The sequence below is a fragment of the Chelonoidis abingdonii genome, chromosome 3 (genome assembly GCF_003597395.2).
Source record: "Chelonoidis abingdonii isolate Lonesome George chromosome 3, CheloAbing_2.0, whole genome shotgun sequence".
In the NCBI taxonomy this organism is placed as follows: domain Eukaryota; kingdom Metazoa; phylum Chordata; order Testudines; family Testudinidae; genus Chelonoidis; species Chelonoidis abingdonii.
In genome coordinates this window covers 148,609,957-148,622,373 of record NC_133771.1, presented here as the reverse complement: position 1 = coordinate 148,622,373, position 12,417 = coordinate 148,609,957, and the positions used below count along the sequence as shown (strand labels likewise).

Sequence of the window (12,417 nt, the reverse complement as noted above, 5' to 3'; positions counted from 1 at the left end):
ATGTGTGTGTGTGTGTGGTGGGGGGCAAAGCCTGAGCTCAGCCACCCAGGGCTGAAGCCTTTGGTCTTTGGGTTCAGTCCCGGGTGGTGAGGCTCAGGCTTCAGTTTCAGCCCAGGGCCTGAGCAAGTCTGACGCCAGCCCTGGCGACCCCATTAAAATGGGTTTGCAACCCACTTTGGGGTCCTGACCCACAGTCTGAGAACTGCTTAACCCAGGGGTTGGCAACCTTTCAGAAGTGGTGTGCCGAGTCTTCATTTATTCACTCTAATTTAAGGTTTTGTGTGCCAGTAATACATTTTAACATTTGTAGAAGGTCTCCATCTATAAGTCTATATTATATAACTAAACTATTGTTGTATGTAAAGTAAATAAGGTTTTTAAAATGTTTAAGAAGCTTCATTTAAAATTAAATTAAAATGCAGAGCTACCCGGATTGGTGGCCAGGATCCGGGCAGTGTGAGTGCCACTGAAAATCAACTCACATGCCGTCTTTGGCACACGTGCTATAGGTTGCCTACCCCTGTCTTAACCTAATCCAGCAAGTAAAGGGTTTAAAACAAATGGTAAAGTGGCATTAATCGCCCCAACTCCTATATACAATGTATAGTTTAAAGAAAAAAATAAACAGAGGGGTGAGGACACAAGTGAATACATGGAGAATAAACTTCCCCTTCACTGATGCAGAGTTTCTCTATAATCCATAACAGCACAAGTAAATTGTCTGTAGTGAATAAATCAGTCTAAGGCATGAGTGAAAGGTTTTAATTACATGAATTTTGCAAAAAAAATAATCAGACTAGGAGTCTTTCCAGGGCTCTAAATATTATTTGTATCCTAGCATAAAGATTTCTCCCCACAAATAAATAGTTCTGCACAAGAATTATGTCAAGGCACAGATACCACATATTTAAGGTAGTCTTGAATCCCAGAACAAGGGTACTGTCACAACAATAATTGGAATAAAACTATTTCCTATGCAGATGGTTCTGTGGGTGTTTAAAAGAAAGCTTTCTGTTGTAGGTAGGAGACCTTGGGAAGTGGCTTTGGGGCATTTTTTTAGCAGTACTTTGATGTACTGTATGTATGTAGATGCTTGGCTTTTGAGGAAGACCCTACAGATATGGCTAGATCAGACCTCAGAGGGTGCCATCCAAATGGGTAATAATGAGGACATAAAACTATCATAAGCTGATCCTTTCTAGTGGAAGAAGATAATACTGCTGTGACAAGCATCCATCAGGTGCTACTGTTACAGTCTCCCACATAATTTTTCATAGTTTGTGAGTACGTTTTTGGTCTTGGAAGAAATGTTTATGGTAGTTTTTTAGTTTACAAGGTTCTGTGTAGATTAGAAAGTGCTGTGTGAACAACAGGGGAGTTTGGTCTCTGCCTTGGTTTCTGACTAGAGTCAACTCTTGAGGCAGAGTTGCTCCCTGTGTGCTGTTTAACCATCTGGTTTCAGGACTTTGTAAATTAAGCAAGTTGTGTGCAGAATATGCTCAGATTCTGTGCCACTCATTTTTCATCCACTGAGGTGCCAACTTGCAAGGCCCTGAAATTCTGCTACTGCTTGGGAGAGAGGGGACACTGACACTGGTGTCAGAATGGGACACTAGTGTCAGAAGTCAATAATGCTTAGCATTCATATAGTGCACTATAAACACTAATCAATTTTCAAACCACTTCTATGAGGGCGGATAGAAAGCATGGTCTCCATTTTATAAAGACAGAAACCAAGGCAGAGAGGTCAATTGACTTTCTCAAGACCACAATGTGGATAAATGAGGTGCTCCTAGCTCCCAGTCCTCTGCTCAGACAACTAGAGAATGTTCCATTTTATAGATGAGTATACATTTCTGTAATGCTACCTGTTCTCATTAGTAGTTATTTGTTTTACTTATGCTAATGTAGTCTTACTTATTTTGATCATCCAGTACATTTAGTAAAGTTTGTTTCTCTACAATACAGAAACTATTAGTAGACATGTCATGAATAGTGTAAAGATGCTCACACTGTAACACGGTAACATCCTGTTAAATAGAGAGATCCATTGATTATATCACTGTATAGTGTTTCTCTAAACAAAAGCTCACTGTTGAAATGATCATTGTATTGTCACTAATATTTACATGGTTAGGATTTGTAAACCTGTTATAAACTTCCTAAACAAAGACATAGTGAAAAAAAAAACAGTAAAAGAATTATGTTAGTGTAGTGTCAGCCCACGTAAGCTGAAAATGTTGTTGTTATTTTTTTAAACCCAGCATTTTACCAAGATGTATTTATGTATGTGTTTGTATGTGGTGTTTACTTCTGGTTTGACTGTGTTTTTTATCTATCTTAGGACGTTTATTTACTCATTCTTCATGAGAGGCAGACCTTTCCCACTGCAGATACTTCTCTTTGGCATGCTATTCTGTATCTATAATGGTTTCCTTCAAGGGTACTACATGATTTACTGCGCTCAATACCCAAAAGATTGGTTCACTGACTTCAGATTTACATCAGGTAATTACAGACTACAGGATTTCCAGTATCTACTCTCTAAGCAGTTTGGAAGTATTTTGAATTGTGTTCTAAACTTTATTGCAGCTGTGAGTCAAAGTCAGTGGTGATGGGAATCAGCACTACACCTGCTTGCTGGACTCGGTGTTCCGGGGCTGAAGCACCCACAGGGAAAAAATGGTGGGTGCTGCTAAGCACCCACCGGCAGTCCCCCATTAGCTCCCCCTACCCCTCCATTGCCTCCTGTCCACCAGCAGGCTCCGCGGATCAGTGCCTCTCCATGCCTCCTGCCTGCCACAATCAGCTGTTCTGCGGCGTGCAGGCACAAGGCAGGGGGAGGGGGAGGAGCAAGGACGCAGGGCACTCAGAGGAGGGGGTGGAACTGGGCGGGAAGAGGCGGGGCAGGGGTGGAGTGGGATGCGAAGAGGTGGGGCATAAGTGGGGGATGGGGGAAGGGGTGGAGTGGAGGCAGGGCTTGGGGCAGAGCCAGAAGTCTAGCACCCCACGGCACTTTGAAAAACTGGCGCCGGTTCGTGCTGTCCCAGATGTAAAGACTAAAAAGAACCATTTTTACAATGAAAATAGAGGAGTTAAATGTAGTAGCTTTTTCCCCGAGCAGCCACCTTTGAAAACACCACCTATTAAAGCACAGACTCAGATCATTAGCCTTGCTATAGCCTTTTTGGCACCACATTAGACCACTGCTTTGTTAAGGCCTGAGGAGTTGCAAATTCCAAATGAACTTCTCAGGCCTTGTCTACACTAGGGATTCCCCCTAATTCCAGCAGTCGATGGCCATTCACCAATGGAGTTGCACTGCTGCAGACAACACAAAGCCACAAGCTCTGCCTGTGCAAATTGTGGCTTTCCTTGCCCATGTGAGGGGCTTGCACTCATGCAGCTATACTGATGGCTGGTGACTGATGGATGAAGTCTGGGCAAATCCCCTGTGTAAACAAGGCCTCATAGACTAACTTCCTTCTCCACCTGAAGCACAGGCAAAGTCTAAAGAACAAATTTGGTCCTGGTGTAAGTAGGTTCAACTCCACTGACTTCAGTGATGTAATATGCAGGCTGAATTTGGCTCTGGAAATTCACTGAGAGTGCGTTATTGAGCAAGGGAAGCCAGTTGATGTGCTCAGTTCAAGGGAAATTTTTTAAAAACGTGAATAAAAGAAATGATGATAAATGGGCGGGGGGAACCTTCTTTTGGGCTTTTTTTTGCCTTATGTAAAATGCCCTTACCTGTAACTAGAGCCCTATATATTCTGCAACGTGCTTCGGGTCCGTGTTCTGCAGAAAGATCTCATGACTTACTGTTTGAATTGCAGTAATGCCTGGAGGCTTCAACTGAGGTCAGAGTCCCATTGTGCTAGACCAGGGGTCGGCAACCTTTGAGAAGTGGTGTGCCAAGTCTTCATTTATTAACTCTAATTTAAGTTTTTGCACGCCAGTCGTACATTTTAACGTTTTTAGAAGGTCTCTCTCTCTCTATAAGTCTATATTATATAACTAAACTATTGTTGTATGTGAAGTAAACAAGGTTTTTTAAATGTTTAAGAAGCTTCATTTAAAATTAAATTAAAATGCAGATCTTATCAGTTTAGTGCAGTTGTTCTTAACCTGAGGTGCATGCACCTCTTGGGGTGTGAAATGCCCTTTCTGGGGGTGCGAGACATGCGAGATTTTTTTAGAAGGTAAATCATAGAAAACACAAATTAAGCCCAGGCACATAAGTACTTTGTTTCATCAAACCTATGTATTTATTAACATTATACATGTTTTAACAATTACTGTAATATACAAACAAAGTTTTTAAGTTTTCAAATTTTTAAGCTAATTGTAGTGTAATTTTTTATAAGGGCTGCGGAGCACTGGGACCAAGCCAGAAGCAGAGCCCTGGGCTGGCTACTGGTACCCTAGACTGGCAGGATGGCCGGCGGACAGAACTCCAGACCATCAGCAGGCTGAGCAGAGCCAGTGGACAGAACCCCAGACCGGCAGCAGGCTGACTGGCTCCTTCCAGCTGGGGTCCCGGCCACTGTCCCCACTCAGCTGCTGCCGGCTGGGAGTTCCGTTCACGCAGGCTGGCAGCGGGTTGAGCAGGGCCGGCGACTGAAACCCCGGCTGGCAGCAGCATGCCTGTAAAAATCAGCACACGTGCCACCTTTGCCAACCCCTGTGCTAGACACTCAGAACAAACCTAGCAAAAGTTTGCCCCTGCTTACAGTCTAAACAGACAAGACAGAGTGGAGAGGCCAGAGAGGTGAAAAGACTTGCCCAGGGTCACACCAGAAGTCATCAGCAGAGCCAGCACAGAGCGAGGTCAGGGTGGATTATATACAGTTAGTATTACATTCCACTTTCTTGCACCTCAGCTTAACCCTTTCCTAAAAGCAAGGCCAGAGTTCTGTCTTTTCAGAAAGTATTACACAGCATAAAACCCCTGAATTTTGATGTAACAGCTTCCAGTCACTTTCAGAAAAAGAAAATACCATGCAATTTGCCTGATAAACAAATATTTATATATATGCAAACAAAGAAAACCAGTGTAAAGAGTAGTTAAAGTATTAGACTCATAGACTCGTAGGTCAGAAGGGACCAATATGATCATCTAGTCTGACCTCCTGCACAAAGCAGGCCACAGAACCCTACCCATCCACTTTTATAACAACCCCTAACCCATGACAAAAGAGAGAGATGGCTCTCGCATTAGTGGACAGACATTTTAATTTTGGTGTTTGGCGTCAAGTGACCATTCTTTACCCCGTTGTGCACAGCTATTCTACACCAGGCATCACCTGTTAGTCTAGTTTCTACACTGCTTTCTCCTGGGGTCAATTCTTCGGTCCACAAGCGTATCCCTCTCACTTTGTTTACTTCCTCTCCAGGTTAAATTCTGGCGTGGAGATCTCCTGGATATCTCCCAACCATCTCCCCCAACTTCCTAGTTTAAAGCTTCTCTTAATGAGGTCAGCGAGCCTCCATCCCTAGAAGTCTATTCCCTCCTTACTTAGGTGAAGTCCATCCTGAGAGAACAGTCGTCTGTCCGTAAATGCTTCCCAATGACCGTACATCCAAAGCCTCCTTATAGGCACCACTGCCTGAGCCATCTGTTAATTGTCATAATCTTATCTCCTTCCGTCGCCCTTCTCTAGGACCGGCAGAATCCCACTGAGATCACCTGAGCCTGATTTCTTGAGCGTCTTCCCCAGTCTGGCATAGTCCTCCTTGATACAGTCACGAGTAACTAGCCATATCATTCGTTCCCACATGAAGGACAATCAACAGATTCTTTCCCGCTCCGCTAGGATCTTTTCAGCTCAGGTCCACATCCTGTATCTAGCACCGGCAGACAGCACACCCTTCTGTTCTCCATCAGCTCTAGTTACAGGCCTGTCTATTCTTCTCAGTAAGGAGTCTCCAATCACGTAGACCTGCCTTTTTCTGGTGACAGTGTGATTCTCCGGTCTATCCCTGCACCTGCTGGCCGCAAGTCCTCTCGATTCGTATTCACCCTTGCATCCTCCTGGGGCTCATACTTGTGTTGCCTCCATTGACTCCTCCCTCCTTCTGCAGGACTACTGCTGTCTCTTTTCCTTGACCTCTCTCCTCAGCGAGCACCGCTGCTGTGCTCCATCTTCATTTTCCAACTCAGCCAAACCTGTTCCTGAGTTCTGTTTCTCCGTCGCTGGCCCATCTTTTCTCTGCCTGGTTCTCCTAGTCACATGCTTCCACCGTCCCTTTTCCTCACCCGCAGTCCCTTCTCAGAATTCTTGGTCCTTCTCATCTGCAACGTCTGACTTATCCCGTGCTCTCATCAGTGTCTGTGTGTCCATCATCTGTTCACCCCTTCTAATACTAGACCAGCAGAGTTCCACTGCATCTCCATCCTCTTATCTTTTCTTCCAGCAGCTCTATCAGTGGCATTTCATGCAGACAAACTCTTTCAGGTGCCCTCCAGGACCATGTACATGCCACAGCTTCCACACCGTCACTCCTGGCGTCTCTCATGCTGCCCTTCTGTCTCACTCATGGCCTTCCACTCTGTGCTGCAGTCTGCGCCACAACGCCGCACCACAGGCCCCACGAGCACTGGGCTGCTGGCAGACCCCTGCCCCTCCCTTATTTCGCTGTTGTTTCTCCGCCTTAGTATCCCTGCATCTCCCCTGGAAACTCCCACTGAAACTCTCCTGTTAGCAGCTCTGTTTGCTGGCTCCTGTACCGCTGCTGAGTGCTGCTCTTATATAGGACCCCTAATCATGGTAAGCCCGCCCCACTCAGGCGTCAGCCTTCTCCCAGCACCGGCCCCTAGCACCCTTCAGGTGCGTGCTGTCCGTAAATGCTTCCCAATGACCGTACATCCAAAGCCCTCCTATATAACCACTGCCTGAGCCATCTGTTAATTGTCATAATCTTATACTCCTTCGTCGCCCTTCTCTAGGAACCGGCAGAATCCCACTGAGATCACCTGCCTCGATTTCTTGAGCGTCTTCCCCAGTCTGGCATAGTCCTCCTTGATAGTCGCAGCGAGTAACTAGCCATATCATTCGTTCCCACATGAAGGACAATCAACAGATTCTTTCCCGCTCCGCTAGGATCCTTTTCAGCCTCAGGTCCACATCCGTATCTTAGCACCGGCAGACAGCACACCCTTCTGTTCTCCCAATCAGCTCTAGTTACAGGCCTGTCTATTCTTCTCAGTAAGAGTCTCCAATCACGTAGAACCTGCCTTTTTCTGGTGACAGTGTGATTCTCCGGTCTATCCCCTGCACCTGCTGCGGCCGAAGTCCTCTCGATTCGTATATCACCTTGCATCCTCCTGGGGCTCATACTTGTGTTGCCTCCATGACTCCTCCCTCCTTCTGCAGGACTAGCTGCTCGTCTCTTTTCCTTGACCTCTCTCCTTCAGCGAGCACCTGCTGTGTCCCATCTTCATTTTCCAATCAGCCAAACCTGTTCCTGAGTTCTGTTTCTCCGTCGCTGGCCATCTTTCCTCTGCCTGGTTCTCCTAGTCACATGCTTCCACCGTCACTTTCCTCACCCAGCAGTCCCTTCAGAATTCTTGGTCCTGCTTCATCTGCACGTCTGACTTATCCCCTGTGCCTCATCATGTCTGTGTTCCATCATCTGTTCAACCCCCTTCTAAACTCAGCCAGAAGTTCCACTTGCATCTCCAGTCCTCTTACTTTTCTTCCAGCAGCTCTATCAGTGGCTTTCATGCAGACAAATCCTTTCAGTGCCCTCCAGGACCATGTACATGCCACAGCTTCCACATCCGTCATCCTCCGTGCGTCTCTCATGCTGCCTTCTGTCTCACCATGCCTTCCACTCTGTGCTGCAGTCTGGCGCCACACGCCGCACCACAGGCCCCAACGAGCACTGGGCTCGCTGCAGACCCCTGCCCCTCCCTTATTTTGGCTGTTGGTTTCTCCGCCTTAGTATCCCCTGCAATCTCCCCTGGAAACTCCCACTGAAACTCTCCTGTTAGCAGCTCTGTTTGCTGGCTCCTGTACCGCTGCCTGAGTGCTGTACTTATATAGGACCCCTAATCAGGTAAGCCCGCCCCACTCCGGCTCAGCCTCTCCCAGCACACGGCCCTAGCAGCCTTCACAAACACTCATTCACACACAAACTCCACAATACAATCCACAAACTACAAAAACCTGCTCCTCCAACAGAACTCCCACTGAAACTCCCCTGTTAGCAGTATTAAATACCTTGTAAACAAAAAGCTATTGGCTAATAAATCTGTGTGTGTGTCCTTCCATATAGACTTTCACAAACTTGCTGCTGCTATTAAAAATGCAAGGCTTTAGCATAACACCTACACTCTACTTTCACACACAAATAAACAGTCTTGTTTTCCTCCTGATCACCTTCAGAGATAATTTTCTCAGTCTATAGTGTGGTCCAAAAGGTAGCACATGCCACCTGAATTTGTTGGACCTGGAATGATGCTGCAGAGGCTCTCCATCCCCAAATCAAACAGATATGGTCAATGGATTCTTCTAGCTAGCAGTTCTCAGTACTCTGTTAATAGAAGATTGGCTCTCCTAAGCTTGTGCATCAGATAGGAAGATTGTGTTTATAGCCAAGATGTTAGAGGTGCTCAGGGGCGGCTCTAGGTTTGTGCTGCCCCAAGCAAGGTAGGCAGGCTGCCTTTGGTGGCTTTCCTATGGGAGGTACCCAGTCCCACAGATTCAGTGGCAGACCTGCGGGAGGTCCGCTGAAGCGGCGGGACCAGCGGACCTTCCGCAGGCATTCCGCCAAAGGGAGCCTGCCTGCCACCCTTGCGGCGCCGGCAGAGCGTCCCCCACAGCTTGCCGCCCCAAACACGTGCTTGGCGTGCTGGGGCCTGGAGCATCCCCTGGCTCTGCTGCAGAATGGCAGTAGTGGCACATAGCAGCGGTTGAGCAGGGGTTGATGAGTCAAAACAGGAGTATCTGCTGCTAGGGGAGGTTGGGATTTTAGCCATTTTGCACTGGCTGCTGAGGACTCTGTCTTCCCCCACTCCCTTCTGCTCGATAAGAAGGGCATGAGGGCTCAGTCTATGCACTTCACTCTAGGCTGCTGGGAGCAAGAGGAGAATTCTCTCCTCTTCTCATGACCGTTGGGAAGAGGCTGTCCCTCCCCTCTCCACAATGTCTGAAAAGGGCTCAGGGAGCTTTGGACAGTTTTTGCTGTATCCTGACTTGTGGACACCGAGAATGCGAAGATCTGGTCACTCCTGTTCACCCCATCTGCTCAGGCACTGAGAGGGGAAAAAGGCTAGGGTCACCCAGAAGTGAAAAGAATTGGTCTGAGGGTCTGCTTAGGGACATAGACAAGGACATGATTAGGAAGTGAGGTGCAAGCTACTTCCTGGTTTGAAGGAAATATCACAAAATCAGGTGATCTTATGATATTTCTGACCCCATCTGAAATGGAGCCAGATATTATTTTCTGGGGGTTCGGTTCTGCACTGGGACGAAAATAATAGGCACTAATTTGGATCAGAGTCCTTGAATATGACCTCTCCTTCATCCCATTTCCCACCACCCTATACCTCCCCCTCTCCCAAAAGGCATCTGTGGCAGAGAAGTAGGGGGAGAGAACTAGTTTTGAGGTTCTGGCTTTGACCCATTTCTGTTAATTATTAGAGCTGGTCATCACTTCTCCAGACTCACCTCTGCCACAATGCCTATGAGACATTCACCAAAGGTGTATTGGCAAGGCTGAAGGGCAAGTGGGGAAAGGAAGTATTATTTATATACGTAATTGCTAAATTTGTTGTATAAAAACAAATTAACATGGATACAGATAGTGACTATGTTGATTGTATCCCTCCACTCTTCCACCTACTTCTGGGGATAATTAATTGTCTTATTGTGTAAGCTCTTCAGGGTAGGGAGCTTGTGCTATACAAACCTCTGTTTATACAGCCCCTAGCACGATGGGACTCAAACCAAGATGTAAATGTTTAATAATGAAAGACTGGAATTTTCTAAAGCTACAATTATCAGTTTATAATGTTATCACCATACATTTGTTAGGAAAACCTAAATGCACATTTAATGAAACTGTCACATACTACTGCATTAATAATAAACGCTTTAAAATGTAATGTACGTGTTGATATAAGAGCAGCTAATGGATGTGGAAGAGCTGATAAGCTTTATTGTATCAACTCTTCTTATACTTCTTGGGTCTCATTCTGCTCTCTACCCCAGTAAAACTTAATTGGTCTTACTCCTGGTTTACACAGGTGGGAGAGGGGAATTTGGCCCAAAATACCGAAAAAGTTATCATATTGCACAACACTGAGTTAAATTGACAGATCCAGGAAATTCAAAGATAAGAATATTGGGCCTTAAAATCATCTCTAGCATAAATTTAATAATCAGTAGTTACATCAGGGTTGAATTTGGCCTTCCATTCCGAAGTTGCACTATTTTTCCTCCCCGTGTATTTCTTGCTTCCCCCAGTATTCATGAACAGAGTTGTTAAATATTAGTCACAATAACGGCAACTGTACCATTAGCATTAAAATGTTAGAGAGACAATGTGGGTATGATATTCTGGGATGCAATCCAGACTAGTGAGGGGCTGTGTCACCCCTGCCCTGAAACGCTGGGGTGCCTCAATGCTGTAGCGCCCAACCTGGGCTCCTCACAAACAGCCAGACATCATGCAGGTCACAGCCTGAGTCTCTATGTATAGCCACAGCCCTGGTCCAGCAGTTCTGACCCCAGCAGCCTGTTAGCAAACACCAGCTACTCTCTGGCTTCTAGCAGCCTTGGTTACAATTTGCAAAGTGACTCTGACACACTCCCAGTCATGGACTTCCCTCAAAAAACATGTGTTCTGCACAGGGGCAGCTCTAGAGATTTTGCCACCCCAAGCACGGCAGGTAGGCTGCCTCTGGCGGTTTGCCTGTGGAGGGTCCGCTGGTCCAGTGGACCCTCCTCAGGCAAGCCGCTGGAGGCAGCCTGCCTGCTGCCCTCATGGCGCTGGCAGAGCGCCCCCCCGCCCCCAGCTTGCCACTCAAGCACGTGCTTGGCGTGCTGGGGCCTGGAGCCGCCCCTGGTTCTGCACTGTCCAGCCCTCTGCTGGATAATCCAGATATATTAGGTCAGTTGCCCCTTTAAGGGGATCAAGATACAATAGTCTGCTACCTTAAATGGAGTTACCCAAACAATTCACAAGACTGGATCAGTTTTAATTAAAGAATAAAACAAGTTCATTTACCTGCAAAGTGGTAGATTTTAAGTGTGTACAAGTATAACTCTTTAAAGTCAGAAATAATCTCAAGAAGAAGAAAGATAAAACACTTTCTAGTATCAATCTTAACAAACTAGACTTGGATCAAACTGAAGTCTTTTAACACGTTTAAAGTAACATTGCTGACCAAACTCTCATGCCAGTATTTGCTCCCAAAATCAATGGCTGTTTCTTTTGTCTTAGGTGAAAAAGAAAAAGAGATGGATAGGGAGAGAGAACTTGGGCTGTTTTTGCCCTTCACTTTTATTGTTCAGTCACCCTTTGAAATGAATTTTCCTGACGGTTACCCCTAGATAAAGTTCATTCCCACTGGGAGGTTGAAGTCAAGGAATCTGGGGGTGAAAGAGGTTTCTCGCAGTAAGTGATAGTATATACATAGTCTCAGATGCAGATCTGTTTGTTTCTGCCCCACTTCCTTGACAAAGAATTACTGTTTGATAGGTGATAGCTCATCAGCTTTGATGACACCTGGCTAGAGGTGTGAGCTTGTCGTTTGTCTTTGAGAAACAGATTTACCCACTCCCTAGACTTGTCTGGTAAACACACTTCAGTCATGATTTCAGCTTACGTTCATAACTTGATATATAATTTTACTACACACATTTCATCATGATATTATTCACCAATGAATTATTAGTTTCCAAATGATACCTCACAGGACATATTTTGTACAAAGATAATTACAATAGCATGTAGGATGTGAATACGGGGTGCATTCCATAACAGTGGGTAAAGTAATATCTTTTATTGAACCAACTTCTGTTGGTGAAAGAGACAAGCTTTCAAGCTTACACAGAGCTCTTCTTCAGATCCTGTGTAAGATCAAAAGCTTGTCTCTGTCACAAATGGAAGTTGGTCCAATACAAGATATTAATCACCCACTTTGTCTCTGTAGCATCCTGGACCAACACAGCTACAACAACACTCCATTCAACAATGAATTAATCACAGTCAGTTTGAAATCTATGAGACACGTTCTGTTTTCAGACATGTGTATGCTTGAAAATCAGCAGCCAGGAATGGAAGCTGGTTTGGTTTCTTTCAGATTACCGAGGTTAACAATCTTCTGATGCAGTCTACATTCCAGATTGAGGCTTAGGGTTAGCATATAGTCCATGTGTTTTAGCACATACCCTACTGACCCATCCG

General features: G+C 45.7%; 1 protein-coding gene across 1 annotated transcript in view; it reads left to right on the top strand.

Annotated features, from left to right (window-relative positions):
- The window catches only part of SRD5A2 (steroid 5 alpha-reductase 2), an 84,849-nt gene that overhangs the window by 62,519 nt on the left and 9,913 nt on the right, over positions 1 to 12,417 (top strand). Inside the window, exon 2 of the mRNA XM_075063449.1 lies at positions 2,345 to 2,508. Within this exon, the coding sequence (XP_074919550.1) occupies positions 2,345 to 2,508 (164 nt within the window). The remainder of the gene's footprint in view (positions 1 to 2,344; positions 2,509 to 12,417) is intronic.